General features: G+C 39.1%; 1 protein-coding gene across 50 annotated transcripts in view; it reads left to right on the forward strand.

Annotated features, from left to right (window-relative positions):
- dock3 (dedicator of cytokinesis 3) overlaps window positions 1-17,500 on the forward strand; it is a 406,352-nt gene that overhangs the window by 169,993 nt on the left and 218,859 nt on the right. For all 50 annotated transcript variants that reach the window (XR_015522243.1, XM_087304578.1, XM_087304583.1 and 47 more), the window contains exons 4-5: window positions 3,888-3,943; window positions 16,202-16,298. Coding sequence is in view for 49 of the 50 variants with exons in the window: in XM_087304578.1 (XP_087160704.1) it covers window positions 3,888-3,943; window positions 16,202-16,298 (153 nt within the window). In the remaining variant the exon portion in view is untranslated. The remainder of the gene's footprint in view (window positions 1-3,887; window positions 3,944-16,201; window positions 16,299-17,500) is intronic.

The raw sequence follows: 17,500 nt of genomic DNA on the forward strand, positions 1-17,500 counted from the left end.
TTTCGAGAGGAGCATGTGCTCATGATTGACCCAGCTGGTCCACATTAGCTAATTATGATCCTCCAATCAAAGGATCCCAAATCACTATATATATCCTCATTTCCTTTCTACAACTATCTTCGTCTGGAAGAAACCCCCCTCCTTCCCTTCTTCGTCCTTTATCCAGAATGGGCGGCACAATGGCCCAGTGACTAGCACTGTTGCCTCACAGCAAGAATACCAATGGTGTTGGGTCCTCGCTGAGCCATCTGGTATTTCTGTGTGGAGTTTGCATGTTCTCCCTGTGTCCGCGTGGGTTTCCCCCGGGTTCCCCGGTTTCCACCCACCATCCAAATGTGCTCTGTATTATAAATAAAACAAGCCTAAACCTTTTTTATAATGTCTTACTCTCAGGAAGTTCGCCTTGGCCTCAGCAGCGGGGGAGTTTGAGATAGACCTGAGCTCAATCTCCACTCGCCCTGCAAAAGGGGGGGGGGAGCCCTGGGCTCGAGGATCCCTTGAGCTCAGGGCTCTCTCCCGGGACAGCATGCCAAACAAGCTATGTATAAATCATGAGCTAAGTGTGAACTCTTGAAATAAGATTCTTACTACTTTTTTTGTTGGAGAGAATGAAAGATTGAAGACTAATTATTTTATTCATCCACTCATTCATTCATTCTCTTTTTGGCGTAGTCCCTTTATTAATCTGAGGTTGCCACCGCAATATAAACCTATCCAGCGTATGTTTTAACCAGCAGATGCCCTTTCAGCTGCAACCCATCACTGGGAAATATCCATACACACACTCACACACTATGGGCAATTTAGTTTACCCAATTCACCTATACCACATCTTTGTACTTGTGGGGGTAACAGGAGGAAACCCACGCCAACACGGGAAGAACAAGAAAACTCCACACAGAAACACCAACTGACCCAGTCGATGCTCGAACCAGCGACCTTCTTGCTGTGAGGTGAACGCACACACCGTGCCACCGTGCTGCCTCTAATTCTTTTATTTACATTTGAAAGTTGAGTGCTATAGAAGTTCATTACATGGACAAATGCATGCTGTACATGCTTTCCTTAAAACATTTTTTTTCTTTTTGACTACAGAAAGAAATTCTTGAAAATGGAGGGAGGGTGGTATATTATCAGGAGTTTGATACCTGAAGTGAACTAATTATTTGACATCTTATTCATTTTGAACACTAGAACCTTTAAAAGCTACAAACACAAATTGTTTTACTATTCATTATGTGTCCAGTGAACAAATAATAGCGAAAGGACTCACTTTGTCTAGCCTTAAAGAAGAGTCCACCGTTAGCTCCTCTGTCATGTTTTCTGGCTGACTTAACTTGCTTTACTTCTTTCTCCCGCTATGCTGATCCATTCATGCAGTTTCTTCTCGAGATCTCGTTTGATCAGAATCATTATCAGATTTACTCGTGGCTTTAAATTTCACCTATGGTGAAAAATCTACTTTTCAAGCTGTTTGGACAGACATTTGTGTAGGTATAGTGTATAGGCGGTCATATTGGGGTGACATGAACACACCGAGTCCATTTTTATTTTTAATAAACAACACAAAACGGTGGACCAATTGGAGCGTTTTCAGACCGACCGCAACTTGGGAGTGCGGTCCCGCCGCCCACCAAATTCATTGACAGCTGTGTATTAACATGTCCCGGTAGTCACATTTATAATCATATCAACAAGAGAAGACGAGCGCAAAGCAACTGGGAATAAAAGGTCTGCCCAGTTTGCTAGGATCATCAATCATCATCAAATGTAATCAAGAGTGAGTTTTACAAGTTTAAAATATTTTAAATCAGTGCATGTTTTTAATGAATTACAGCGATTTACTTCAGCTGTACTTCAGCACAGCCGCGTGTCCGAACAATTATAAAGGAAGATGCTTCAATCCCGGTTTGTGGAAGTTAAATCAGGTTTATTTTGTACACTAACATAACAAATATCCATACAGCATACAGTCTATGTGTATGTGCTTGTCGTGTCCGCGCTGTGTTTGTGTGTGTATCTGTGTTTGTGCGCGTGAACTTTGTAACGACATTGTGTGTAACTTAACACAATAAATACATCAAATGCTCATTGGGAAAGTTCTTACTGTAGTATTTCTCACAAACGCTATGTGAGATCTGCTTCCTTTAAGTCTGTCTGTTGTCTGACGCACCCGAGGGAGGAGATTAAGGCACGCAGAAAGGCACGTAGAAACCGTGGGCGGGGAAGACTAGCCTTAAAGGCGCAGTACAGTAAAACTGACACCCAGTGCAAAAATGTATAAAACAGAATCTTAAAAAGGGTGTAATAAAAAGTCTGATGGATGTTTTGAGCTGAAACTTTACAGACACATTCTGGAGACACAAAAGATTCATAATAAATCTGAAAAAAGGGGTAACCTAGGTGTCACGGTCGGTGAGGGGAAAAAGGAGCGAGGACCCGATTGCAGATAATGAAGGATTTATTATAAAATACAAATAAAAATAAAAGGCAAAACAAAACTACCCCGAGGGGGAAAACATGAATAAAAAGGCAAAAACAAACTTGACAGGGCTGGCAGGACAAAGCAGGACTGGAAACAACAAGACAGAGTAATATCGACGACGAACTGGCACAGGACAGAAAACATGAGGGGATTATAAAACAAAAGTAAATTAACACAACAGATGAACATAATTAACTAATAATGGGTTAACAAGTGGCGTGGGACTAGACAATACACGGGAGAGCGCATGACAGAGACAAGACATGCTCACATAAAACAGGACAAGAACATGCAGCCAATGAGAGAACTCATTAACCGCATGTTCATCACAACACAAGCACAACACTGAAGCACATGACAAAAGCACGTGACTACAATGTAAACACATAGCCACGTGCTCTGACAGACGCGAGACATGAGCACAAGATGAATGAAAACACTCACCGTGCACTCACACGCAGCGTGCATGCTTCATCCCAGCGCCTACCAAAACCGAAACCAACTAGACTGAGACGCTGGGAATGACACGCAGCAGACAGACGAAAACACAAACACGAGTACAAGAGCGCACACAGACACAGAAACAGGATCAGGCTGGAAAATGACCAGCTAAATCCAGCTAAAACCAGCTTTACCAGCCTGGTTTAAGCTGGATATAGCTGGTTTTTAGCTGGACTCCCAGCTTGCCTAGGCTGGTCAAGCTGGTTTTAGCTGGTCATCTCCCAGCCTGACCAGCTAAGACCAGGCTGGAAATGGCTGGAAACCAGCCTGGAAGTGGCCAAAACCCCTCTAAAACCAGCCTGGTCGACCAGCTAAAACCAGCCAACCAGCCAAGGCTGGTTGAAGCTGGATTTTTCAGCAGGGTCACTATGCCATTATTTATTTTCACTACCCTCTTACTCTTTCAGTATCAATTGGTAGTGAATTCCAGTATTATGACAACACTACAACAAACACAAAACAGAAAAACAAACAAAACAAAACAGAGCAAATAAATAAAACGCAAAACAAAAAATCTAGTCACAACAAAACAGAACATGAAACGCAGCAGAAAACACAATAAAGTGGAACATAAAGCAATGATAGTTTTGTGAACTCTGTGGGGGTTAATATTCAAGTGTCCTCACTTCAACTAGACTCTTGACGCTGATCTGAGGCCAGTATGAGCAGTCAGAGCAGCGCAGCTCCACTTCAGCACATCCAGTCAAAGAGCCAGGAACTTCCCCAGCTTAAACTCAGCCTGCAGCACTATGAGACCCAACCAGTGGAGATTATGTCATGATCCGCATCCAGCAGGACCACGGGATTCATCTTCTGCACAGTCACATTTTCGCTCGCTCTCCTCATGGAAACTCACCATTGCAGAAGCAGAGATGTAATGTTTTTTCCTTTTATTTCGCAGGGGATCTTCCCGGCTGGTTACGTCCACTTAAAGAAGGCCGTCGTCAGTAACAGGGGGTAAGTGACTTTATTCTGAATTATATCACATTGTTTTTCTCAGTGTTATGGATGAGGAATGGAAGAGAACGGTTCACTTTTTCACTTGTTTTGATCCTGTGATTCTTATGATGTCTTGTGAGTTTCATCACGAGTCTAAAAGCCTCAGGTTTCGCCTTTTTGCATTAAATATCAAATTTGGGCAACAGAAGTTATCGAGCTTGTTGTGAAGCATATTATTCATGGGATTCAAGGGATTTGATGGACAATATAAGAAATTTGATAGGTTATAAATGTGTTTCAATGTGCACCTGAGTTGTTGATGTGTCCTTGCATTTTCACTGTCACACATGACAAAACTGAATATGTTTAGTACTTTTATCACTTAAAATGCAGTGAATGGTTAATCGTGTCTTTGTCTTCCATCAGGGTATTTATAGAGTCTTAAAATCTCAAAAACAAAAGGCCTTAAAAAGTCCTAAATTAATTAATTCACTTTCTTTTTGGCTTAGTCCCTTTATTATTCAGGGTTCACACATTTGAATAAACCGCCATCTTATCCAGCATATGTGTTACGCAGCGCATGCCCTTCCAGCTGCAACCCATCTCTGGGAAACATACACACTCATTTACACTCATACACTATGGACAATTTAGCCTACCCAATTCTACCACATGTCTTTGTGGGGGAAACCGGAACACCTGGAGGAAACCCACGCGAATGCTGGGAGAACATGCAAACTTCATACAGAAACGCCAACTGACCCAGCCGAGGCTCAAGCCAGCAAACTTCTTGCTGTGAGTTAACAGCACTACCTACTGCGCCACCGCATCACCCAAGTCCTAAATTTACAGAAATATTGTGTTGCAGGTCTTAATTTTCCTTTGTTCGTGTATTGCTGCTCAATCTGGCAACACCCATCCCATCACCAACAATCTTCTTCAAAATACTTTTTATTCAAAAGTGTCAACGCAGTGGTAACGCTATTTACTAGGGATGTAACGATATCAGAATTTCACGGTACGATAATACCTCGGTATGAATGGCACGGTACGGTATTTATTGAATAATTTACAGGAAAAACAAAACCAATGAAAAGACTCGAAAAAAGTGCCAAAAGTGTTTATTTACCTTAGCACTGAACATATCAATGACATACAAATTAGCCATCTATCTGTAAGTTTGGAAACAGGAACTTCAATTTTTCAATTTTAATAACAAAAAACTATTAAACCATATAAAAAATTTTCAATTTCAGTTTTAATTTAGTATTGTTGAAAACTCATCGCATTCAACATTTAATCAGTCACTCACTTAGATAGAGATGGGTTTTTTAGGAAAATTATCATATAACTATAATCTGGTAAAAGCTGGGATCTCTGGGCATTTACAATGTCCCCTGCAACAGAAAAAAACCCTCTCATTTGGGACTGAGGTTTCTGGGACAGAGAGATATGATTTAGCCAAGGTTGACAGCAGTGGGTAACGTTGTGCATTGTCTTTCCACCACTTGAGAGGACAAACCATGAGTGAGATAAAGGTCTCTTTGCGGTACAAGTCAATGTCTGCTTTAATCTAACAAGTGTGCTGTGTTCTACAGTCCCCATGACTGTTTTTAGTCGTATTCCCTGACTTATTTTATTATTTCACCACAGTCTTATTATTATTTCACCACAGTCTGCCTGTGCCTGCATACTGTTTTTTTCTTTGTCACCTTTTCTCCTTTTTCGTATCTTTTTAGAGAGAAACCGAAATGCTTCCACACATCCGATTTAAAACCTGCTTTAGGTTCCATAATTTCCAGCTCTTTTTCTTCCCCGCTACTAGCAACACACTCCATTTCCGCATTATTGGATCTGTAGTGACAACAGACTGCAAAGGATGATGGCCACGCCTAGGCTGATGGGAATTGTAGTTCCCGCTCATTCGCCTCATTCGCCTAAGCACACATTTCTCAGAAATATAGATTTATTGAGTCATGCGCCTACGGTAATATTGAAAAAAATTACTATTGCCGTATGACGGTATTTACAATATTGTTACATCCCTATAATTTACCATACTGGTTTAGTCATTTTCCTTACCATAATATTTGTTTAAAAGTTCTCAATGTATTAGACTTGAATTTATTAGAGTTTCAAAAAACTTAAAAAAATATATATATATAATTTATAATTTTATAATAAATTATAAACTTTAACAAAATAATTATTGTTTGCTAAGTAAAATATCAAATTGTGTATGAAAGCATCGATGATGCACCATGATGCATCAAGAAATCGAATTGAACCGAATAGAGGTTCACACCCCCTAAGTGTTTGGGTGCGCTGCATTTGTCTGGAGGTAATTAGTCTACTGTTATTATTGAAATGTGTATATTCCATACAAAGTATGAAGCTGATAGGTTAGTTATAGTGACATGATGGGGTGTGCTTGTGGCATTCTGAAAATGTGAGATTTTTTCCACAAGGTGCGTCTGGAAAACGCACAGGAAATTGGAAATAATGAACTTGTCGCCATAAAATAGATTAAAAGTAAGAATTATTAGCCCCCCTTTGATTTTTTTTCTTTTTTGAATATTTCCCAAACTATGTTTAACAGAGCAAGGAAATGTTCACAGTATTTCTGATAATATTTTTTCATCTGGAGAAAGTCTTATTTGTTTGTTTTTTTCCGGTTAGAATAAAAGCGGTTTTTAATTGTTTTTAACCCATTTCAAGTTCAATATTATTAGCCCCTTTGAGCTATATATTTTTTCAAAGGTCTACAGAACAAACCATTGTTATACAATAACTTGCCTAATTACCCTAACCTGCCTAGTTAACCTAATTAACCTAGTTAAGCCTTTAAATGTCACTTAAAGCTAAATACTAGTGTCTTAAAGAATATTTAGTCTGATAAAATGTGCTTTTAAAATGAGTTATTAAAAGTATTATGATTAGAAATGTGTAGAAGAAATCTCTCCGTTAAACAGAAAATTGGGGGGGGGGAATAAACAAGGGGGCTAATATATATATATATATATATATATTATACAGTTGAATTCAGAATTATTAGCCCCCTTTTGATTTGATTTGATTTTTAAAAATATTTCTTAAATGAGCAAGGAAATTTTTACAGCATGTCTGATAATATTTTTTTCTTCTGGAGAAAGTCTTATTTGTTTTATTTTAGCTAGAATAAAAGCAGTTATTAATTTTTTTATACCCATTTTTGGGACAAAATTATTAGCCCCTTTAAGCTAAATTATTTTTTTGATAGTCTACAGAACAAACCATCGTTATACAATAACTTATCTAATTACCCTAACCTGCCTAGTTCACCTTATTAACTTAGTTAAGCCTTTAAATGTCACGTTAAGCTGTATAGAAGTGTTTTGAAGAATATCAAGTAAAATATTATTTACTGTCATCATGTCAAAGATAAAATAAATCGGTTATTAGAAATACGTTTTTAAAACTATTATGCTTAGAAATGTGCTGAAACAATCTTCCCTCCATTAAACAGAAATTCGTGAAAACAATAAACAGGCGCGCTAATAATTCAGGGGGGCTAATAATTCTGACTTCAACTGTATATATATATATATATATATATATATATATATATATATATATATATATATATATATATATATATTCTTGAAAAGGCTAAATACTTTACAATGTTTAAACCTTGTGCTTCTCTTTCCATTTTTATGAGATTTTGATACATCTTAATGAGGTATTTCAATATTAAAGTATAATCATAACTTTATTGTAGCTGGTTTCTTCCTATCATCTCTGAGAGCTCATACTGTAGATTTTGCATTTTAAGCATGACGAGAAGCTTCTAGAAAGTGTGGATGTGGATGAAGAACAATCCTGAAACCAGAACACTGCTTCTTTCAGTGTATCCTGATTAATATAGATGTAGCTTGCGTGTGTTTGCACGTGTGCGGTATTAAAAAAAAAATGAGAGAGAAGGGGAAACAGTGAGCATGAAAGCGAACAGAGAATCTGGGGTCTGTCTCTCCCTGAGGGAAGTGACTTCTGAAAGCAGCACATCAGGGACTGCCATCGACAGCTTCTTCTGTTTGTCTTCGCTTCTGATGTTTTCCTGCTTTGTCACAGGTGTTGGCACCGCACGCAGAACTTCAGAGTCTCCCACAACACTCGCGCGCATGCAAACACACGGCTTTATAGCGTGCAGGAATCATGCTAAAGTAGATCCCAGGGGTCGTGTTCAAGTCTTAAAGACACACAGACAAGTCTAGTGGCTGGAAATAGGCTTTTCACAGTGTCTGCTATAATGTTAATGTTGTTTTTGGTGTGTTCACATTAATGAATATGTCCACTGTGTTAATGCACAGTAAAGTTACAATCTTATTGCCACATTAGATCGGTATGATAACATAATACATGGCTTCAGTGATTTCCTGAAGATAAATACCAAATAATAACACAACCGGAATCACTACAGTAGTCGCCATCGTCTGAACTCATATGAAGCAAGAGATCGGGATGACATATGACGACGTGTGCAGGTACTGTAGTGCTGTCCCAATTCTTACCGTACATTCACACCGAAAGCGGCGAGAGCGGCAAAGTAGCCGTAAGTCATTCAATTTCAATGAGATCGATAAGCGGCGAGGAACAGCGCGGCGTGTCTTCGCCAGCGTGAGCGTCGAGGAGAGTTGAAATTAAGTCAACTTTATGGTAATGAGCTATGACGCGGTTCGGCGGCAAGCAATCAGAATGAAGACGTCCACCGCTTGATAGCAGTTCAGAGAACACAGACCTGTGAACTTTGTTTCTGACCACAGTTGTTCCCAAGGGTTTGATTATTGCGGTCGCCGGATTTCCAATTATTTACAATGTTTTCCTACAGGAACATGCATTAAATAAGTTACTGGCGAGTTACTGATGTTCATTAATGTTATATAAATTTATCTTAAAAAAGCGGGAATCTCACGCGACGTGACAGTACAAAACAGTACTGCTGCTTCAGGATATCAGACATATGGACACATATTGGATGAATAGAGCAAAGCCACACCACACGCAACTTGATCTTCCATTGTTATATGAATTTGATAAGAAGTGCGCAACATTTGCACGCTAGAAACATGTCTTATGCAGGAATGTAACTGATATGCTGCAACGACTCCTTTAAATACGAGATCAATGTAGCGAGTTTTGACGCTCTCGCCGCCGGAGCTGAAGGCAGACAGCGTTGTCGCCAGGGCGGCCAGCGCGACCTTGGACGCTCTCGCCGCTTTCGGTGTGAACGTACGGTAAGGGGTAAATTTTGAAGCCCTTCCCCTTAACCCTCGGTTGCAAGTGCTAAGGGGAAGGGGTAGGGGTACAAAAATAGAATTGGGATTGGGCCTAAAAGTTGTTGGAAGATAGATCAATCACGCATGCTAATTTACAGTTATTTTTTACAGTGTACTTTTAAGGCTTGGGCGGTATCCAAATTTTGATACCGTCAAACTGCCTCTATATTTTACCCCGGTATCCGGTTTTACCGGCGTAATTTTAAAAAAATGACGTAAGGCTCAGACAGCGTCACCAAACTGTTGGCTTGAGCCCAAACCATTCAGAAACTGAATACCTTTTATGCGACCTTAGGCTCGCGGTCAGAAAGAGAGAGAGAGAGAGAGAGAGAGAGAGGCGCATGCACAGCGACGCACAGCATCTCTCTCTCTCTTAAGCCTGATTTATACTTCTGCGTCAGGTGACCGGCGTAACCCACGGCTCATGCAACGCGCGTGGATGTGCGTTTATACTTCTGCACGCTGTCTCTGTTGGTCTGCATTAACACTTCCGAAACGCTAGTTGGCAGTGAGGTGTTAATGCTCCTCTGTGTTGAGTTTCTTCGCTTCTGTTTTCCTTTTCCTGAACACTTCCTGGTTGTACAAGTGACTCAAACTCGCTCATTGCTCGGACGTGCAACAACTTTAACTATGAGGTAAACACAAAACAAAACTTTCCATCCGGAGCTCCTTCACGGTACTTCACACTTGTAAACAATCGCTCGCGCCATTCGCGTGGCTCTCTGCCCCGCCCAGACTCGTCAGCGCTACCAAGCCGACCAATCACAGAGCTTCTTACGGTGTGGGAGTAAATTTCTGAATAAATCGCGGGAGAGATGTGTGTGTTTATGTAAAGGCTGATTTATACTTCTGCGTCAAACGCAAAATTAGCTTTTTTTACTACTTCGTCATCATTTGTTTCACCTTTGCAGGGATGGATTTTAATGCAGGGATTTGGATTTTTTCGGGTCTCGCCGGGTTCGGGCAAAGCTCTAATGCAAACCTCTCGTTCATATTAACCACGTTTCCCTTCTGTTCAGTCGAAACCGTAAATACTGCCAAACTGCAGGACACTTTGAAGCACGACTCGTCACGTCACCTCTCCCTCTCCCCCTCTCCTTATCCCTCTCTCCCCCTCCCTCTCCCTCTCTCCTCCACACTGTCACGTGATGACAATCACACATACGTTTTTGTAGGCAATAAATAAAGGATATTGAATATTTTATGACGGTATAACGGTATTGAAACTGACACCAATGCTATTTTTAGATCCCGCGGTATACCATAATACCGTAATACCGCCCAAGCATAGTACTTTTGATATTTTTAGTACAAAGTTTAGAAAATTCGACACTAAGATTAAACACTTGTACATTTTTGGAGTACACATAAATCAAAATACTCACAAAACAACTGTACATATTATATCAAGTGTATTGTGCTGCATTTTAGGCTGTTAGGGGCAGAGTTGTGCTTGGTGTGTTATGTAAATCAGCTGTGAGGATGTGTTTGACATGTGAATGTGTGTCTGTGGTGCTGGCTATAGTGAAGCTCTGCGTTTCTCCGGCATCACATCACAGCGCCTCATCAGAATTCATAAAGCTGTGAGTTTGGACACATGTGATGATGAAGCAGAAGACAGGAGAAGGACGGAGGAAGGACAGCGAGGACAGAGATTAATGGAGACTGCAGGAAGATGAATTTCAGCAAATGACTTCATGATGATAGTTGTGTTCACTGATCTCTCATTCTCTTCAGATGTTGACTACAGATGAGAAAGATTTGAATGTTTTTTTAAAGAAGCTGATTCTGCTCATCAAGTCTGCATTTATTTTATCTGATGTTCGGCTCAAATCCTGATTTCATATGCGCTATATTGTGGTAGCCTACTATGTCGAGGGAGGCGAGCGCGAGTAATTAAAACACAACTGTGCACAATTGACTGCTTGTGCATTTCCAGTCTGTCTCTGACTCTGAACATACAGCAGGAGCCCCTATTTCACAGCTACACTGTAACTGTACGTTCAGACCGAAAGCGGCGAGAGCGTCCAAGGTCGCTCTGGCCGCCCTGGCGACAACGCTGACTGCTTTCAGCTCCGGCGGAGAGAGCGTCAAAACCTGCTACATTGATCTCGTATTTAAAGGAGTCGTTGCAGCATATCAGTTACATTCCTGCATAAGACATGTTTCTAGCGTGCAAATGTTGCGCACTTCTTATTAAATTCATACAACAATGGAAGATCAAGTTGCGTGTGGTGTGGCTTTGCTCTATTCATCCAATATGTGTCCATATGTCTGAAATATCCTGAAGCAGCAGTACTGTTTTGTACTGTCACGTCGCGTGAGGTTCCCGCTTTTTTAAGATAAATTTATATAACATTAATGAACATCAGTAACTCGCCAGTAACTTATTTAATGCATGTTCCTGCAGGAAAACATTGTAAATAATTGGAAATCTGGCGACCGCAATAATCAAACCCTTGGGAACAACTGTGGTCAAAAACAAAGTTCACAGGTCCGTGTTATCTGAACTCCTATCAAGCGGTGGACGTCTTCATTCTTATTGCTTGCCGCCGAACCGTGTCATAGCTCATTACCATAAAGTTGACTTGATTTCAACTCTCCTCGACGCCCACGCTGGCAAAGACACGCTGCGCTGCTCCTCGCCGCTGGCTCACATTGAAAACGAATGACTTCCGGCTACTTTGACGCTCTCACCGCTTTTGGTGTGAACATATGGTAAAAAGTAAATCCATAAAATTTACGGTAAAAAACAGCAGCTGTGTTTGCCAGTATTATACTGTTAAAAATACGGTACAAACCGTAAATATAATTTCAAATTTTTACAGTACACTACCGTATTTCATTATTTATAGACGTAATATGTTTGTATTTTGAATTACCAACATTTACACACCTTTAATTACACAGATAGACACGTTAACACAACCATATGCAGGCGGTCATAAGAAAGTTACATAATGAACCAATGCTCATCACATAGAACTTTTCCTGCTGGCAGTGTTTAGAAAACAGCAGTATGGTAACATGAACAAAATTAAAGTCATGAAAAAAACATTGTTTATTTTTTTTATTTCATTTTGATTTTATTTGATTTATTTATTTATTTTCGTATACATAAAATATTGTTAACCAAAAATACATTTCAACATGGTCGAAAATGGAGTGGGATGAAGCACAAGCTTATTATTTTCCCATCCCATTACCACATACTTCATTCGTCAATTAATTCAACATTTCTTCTTTTACTCATCTCTTTTTTTTTACATGAGACATATTTTATCCTTTTGGCATCTTTGACATATTATATGTTTAGATCCATATGCATTAAAAATACATAGTACTGCAAATAGCATTAATTTAATTAAGTTTCATCATACCTTTCTCATTTTATCCTTTTTCAATCACCTTTATCATTATATTCCATTAATAATATATATTTATACAACTTTTTAAACTGATTATTATGCTGACATTGTTTGAGAGTCTGATCTTAGATTGTTCTGTAATTTCACACCACAGACAGACATACACAAACTTTTTAAAGTTGTCCTTGTTTTCAACCTCCTAAAATTCAGGTTTTCTCTCAGATTATATCCCCCTTGTCTTTCTTCAAAAAACTTTTTTTTTATTTTTTTTTATACATTTTGGAAGTAATTTATTCCTAGCTTTAGACATAAATTGTGCTGTTTTTTTATTAAACCAAATTATTAAACTTGAGAATCTTTAATTAAAAAAATAAAAGAATTTGAATGCTTCAAATACCCCACACCTTCTATCAGTCTGATTACTTTTTTCTGCATTGTACTTAAGTTTCGTAAATTTGATTTATTTGTATTTCCCCAAATTTCAACTCAATAACTCATGTATGGCAACATAGGTGTGTTATAAAATATATACATTGATTTATTGTCCAGGATAAATCTTGCTTTATACACTATTGCTACAGTTTTTACTAATTTTGATATTACGTTATTTATTTGTTGTTTCCAACTAATTTTACGATCCAATAAAACAACAAAGAAACTTCATTGCATAGGCTCTTTTTCTATAAATTCATTGTCAATATGTAAATCTATATTTTGACTACTTTTTAATTTCCCAAATAACACAACCTTTGTTTTACTTATATTTAATGACAATTTGTTTACGTCAACCCATGATTTCAATTTATTAATTTCTGTTTTTCTCACAAAATACTCATATCTTCAAATAAAATAAACTTAACTCTGAAATCTTACACATTATTAATGTAAATTATAAACAATATTGGACCTAAAACTGATCCTTGTGGTATGCCCCTTTTAACATTTAGATATGATGATTTAAGGTTGACAATTTCCACGAACTGTCACCTAGTTTTTAAATAACTGCTTATCAAGTTCAAGGCTACTCTTCTAATACCATACCTTTCTAATTTATTTACCAAAATATTACGATTTATTGTATCAATCAACATTGTTTATTAACATTAGATGTAACATAAATCTCTAATGTACATAACTGATAGGGAAACAACTAAAAAGATCCATAATAATGTCAACAAAAAGCATAAAAAGTTATGTGCCATCAGGGAATTCTGGGAAATTCATTTTACGGTTATTCGCCGTATATATTAACAATCATACTGTTGACCAGGTTATGGGTTTTTTTACTGTAGCATTTTAACAGTTTACGGTTGAAATCACAGCCGATTTTTTTACAGCGTAGTGAGAAAATGAAAGTAAACTCCATTTCTGTTTCTCTCCCTCGACCTTTGACCTGCTGCTAATATTTCCTCTCCTCCCGGCTGTTACAGTAATATTTGTGGATCCAGACATGACATGTCTGCAGAGCTAGTTTTCTCCTCCCCCATCTATTACGGATCAACTGTGATTGCTGCAACAGTCCTTTCTGTTAAGCATGTGACCAATCACAGGGATTTAACAGCTCGCTCGACAGGACTCAGAAGGCGAAGGGGATATTTATATTTGTTTATTTGCTATAAATGCTCATGTTGTGCTGTGCGTACGTGAGTTTTTAAATGTACAGTTCATATATCTGACTGCTTGTATTAAAGGACAAAATTGTATTACAAATACAATAGAAATATATTTGAAGATAGAGCCCATATTATACATGAAATAGGGTCATATTTTGGTTGTAAGGGTCTCTAGCAACAGTGTAATATGCATGCAAGATCAAAAAACACTTTCATGGTCTCATAATCTGCATTTATTTTTACCTAATTATCCCAGCGACTCCCATATGAATCGTCCAGTGATTCATTTGTTCCCAAACCCCTCCTTCAACCTGTGCTGAATGGACCGATGACAGTCTGTTGCGATTGGGCGACTGCCTTCAGTGAGAGAGTGAAATGCACAACAGCTAATCAGCAATATAGAAGTAGTCACAGCTCATACACGCTCGATAGTGTAGGCGTGGATTTTAGCCGCCAGTGGGTCAATGTAAATACAGTCGATGGACTTGAAAATACAGACGACTGACTATTTTATTGAGCAAAAACTCCAAAAACTGTTGAGGAGATCTCCTAGCTTGTCTCACTCTGCTTTTTTCACAGACACACACACACACACACACATTGCCCTCGTCCTTGCGTGCACAAACACACACGCACATAACCCTCCTCCAAACGACAACGCACACGCACACGCACACGCGCTCACACACACACACACACACACAAACACACACACACACACACACACACACACACATAACCCTCCTCCTGACGACAAGGCGCACGCACAAACACACACACACACACCTCCGGACGCACATACACGCACACACACACACATTACCCTCCTCCACCGAACGTAAACAAAGCAGCACAGGTCGCGTTTTTAACGTGGCTTTGCACGCGATATGAGAAGATAGCGCGTTAAGCTGATACAGTGCACGTGGTTACAATTAACAAATCACAACTAAATACATTTGCAAGCTAGAGTAAACGAGGCAACAACTTTAATCGCACATACTTACACTTGAGAAATGGAGGAAGAAACCCATCCTGACATGTCCATCATTAAGTTACTCTTTACTGATCCTTCCTTTAACAAACGCCGATGGAGTATTCTTTGTAGCACGTAGTTTCCAGAAGTTTCCAGTAGTTTCCAACTGTTCAAGGCTTGGCTATAATGCTGAGGTTTCATCTTTGGGTAGAGACTCAATATCCATCTGCAGTGTGACTTCAATTGACCGGCATGTTTGTGTGTGTGTGTGTTTTGTGGGTGTGTGTGTGTGGGTTTCTGTGTTAGAGGGCGGGGCCGCAGGTTTCAAATCTCCCGGGTTTGCGCGTGCACGGGAATAACTTGGTTTTGTTAGTACGTCATGGCGAAACATCTAATGACTCATTATCAAGGCGACTCATTTGAAGCACTATGAGTCGACTCTTTTATAGATGAATCAACAGTTTTAAACACTATACACTTACAGATTTAAGCCTTAGCTGGATACTTCACTTCACTTAGAGCTGTGTTACACACTACATGGAAGGGCATTTTCAAAAACCCATAATATGGGCTCTTTAATACAAAAACTGTTGTGCTGTGAATTAAAATATCAGATTGTTTTTGGAAAGCATCGTCAATGCAACTTGAAGCACCGAGATATCGAATTGAATCAAATCGATGGCATAATTATCATAACCAAACCGAACCGTGAGACCAGTGTAGGTTCACACCTCTAACGTGTACTGATTTTAAGAAAGTGTGTCACATATCGAGATTAAGGTGTGTTTTCTACAGGTGGTTTGTCAAACCCACTCACCTGAGCATAGCGTATAAAATATGACAGCTTGCTTAATTAGCCATCCTCACTGACATACTTTAACTGTAGTGTACTGCACACACTAGTCAAGAATGAAAGCAACATACTGTATCTGATGTCTGACTAATCAAAGATTGTTTTGGGATACAGTCATGCTAACCTCTGGTGATTATGTGTTGTTTCTGTGCAGGCAGTATGAGACGGTGGTCCCTCTGGAAGACCCCATCATTACAGAGGTCACCTCAACTCTGCAGGAGTGGTCAGTCCTCTGGAAGCAGCTCTATGTGGTGAGTTTTATCCTCTTTCATCTTCACTGGACTGCTGCTCTGTAATGCATGAGCAAATACCCCTCTAGAAACTGGGTTGTTCTGCTGTACTGTGGTTAAACTGTGGCCTAGTTTGAACTTGTGTACTGTTTGAGGGTCCGTGGTACAACATTTGAGAAATGTGTAGATCTATAGGATGTGTGTACGGGTGGTATGGCTCACTAAATTTTCAGTGCGGTTTGTATTGATTCAGTGGTCACGGTTTTCTGTTTGATTGGGTTTATACTGTAACACACACACACACACAAATCTCTTTTTGTTATTGAATGTGCCCAAGCATTGAGTTTCTATTGCGCCTTGCACTGAAATCTTAAAAGCTTGAACTTGTAAAACCTGAAGCTTGCAAGTTAGCAGCGCTAACACTGAAAGAGACGGCGCAAAGTAAAACCATGACCAACTTTACAAGTAAACACAGTTTACAAGGTAACAGACTTTACATGGTAACGGACTTTACTAGTTAACACACTTTACAAGTTTATAAATTAATCAAATTAACAAGTAAACACACTTTACAAGTTTGTGCACTTTATAGACCTCATCATACACCCGGCACAAAAAGGCGCAAGACGTGTTTGGCGTGATTTGTTGCTATTTTCGGAACAGCGCAACAGTAATTTTCAGGTTTTGCTCTACATTGTTTATATAATAAATCCATTTCAGGGTTCAACGCTAAAAATTTTTTCTACTGATCTGACCGGGCCAGTGGTTTAGATTTTTGCTAATTTTTACTGGCCCCACCAAAAAAAAGAAGAGAAGTTAATAGCTTTTTTTAGCCACATATATTAAATGACGTGTCAAAAATAACGTCTGTGAATCTAGCATTTCAATATTTAAAAAAGTTAATAATTGGTTAATGAGCAAAATTCTAAGTGTTATGCAAACAAAAAGAGGAGTATGGCAAATGTGGAGGGGTTTCATTGCAGTTCGAAATTATTTAACAAAAGGTGGCTGACTTGCCAAGCTGATGGCAAACTGCAAAACATCACTTCATTTATTTGTCGTTTTGTTCCCACGTAAATGTCTGCTTCCAAGATGATTTTCTTTTAGCCTTATAGTGTGATGTTTTCACCATCTTTCCGTTTCTTCGTTGTACTGATTGTCACCAGGTTATGGGGAAAAACAGCATGCTCAAAACATCAAGAGGAACCGAAAAGCAATATAGT

Source organism: Danio rerio, chromosome 22 (assembly GCF_052040795.2).
Source record: "Danio rerio strain M-AB ecotype USA chromosome 22, GRCz13ab, whole genome shotgun sequence".
Classification (NCBI taxonomy): Eukaryota; Metazoa; Chordata; class Actinopteri; order Cypriniformes; family Danionidae; genus Danio; species Danio rerio.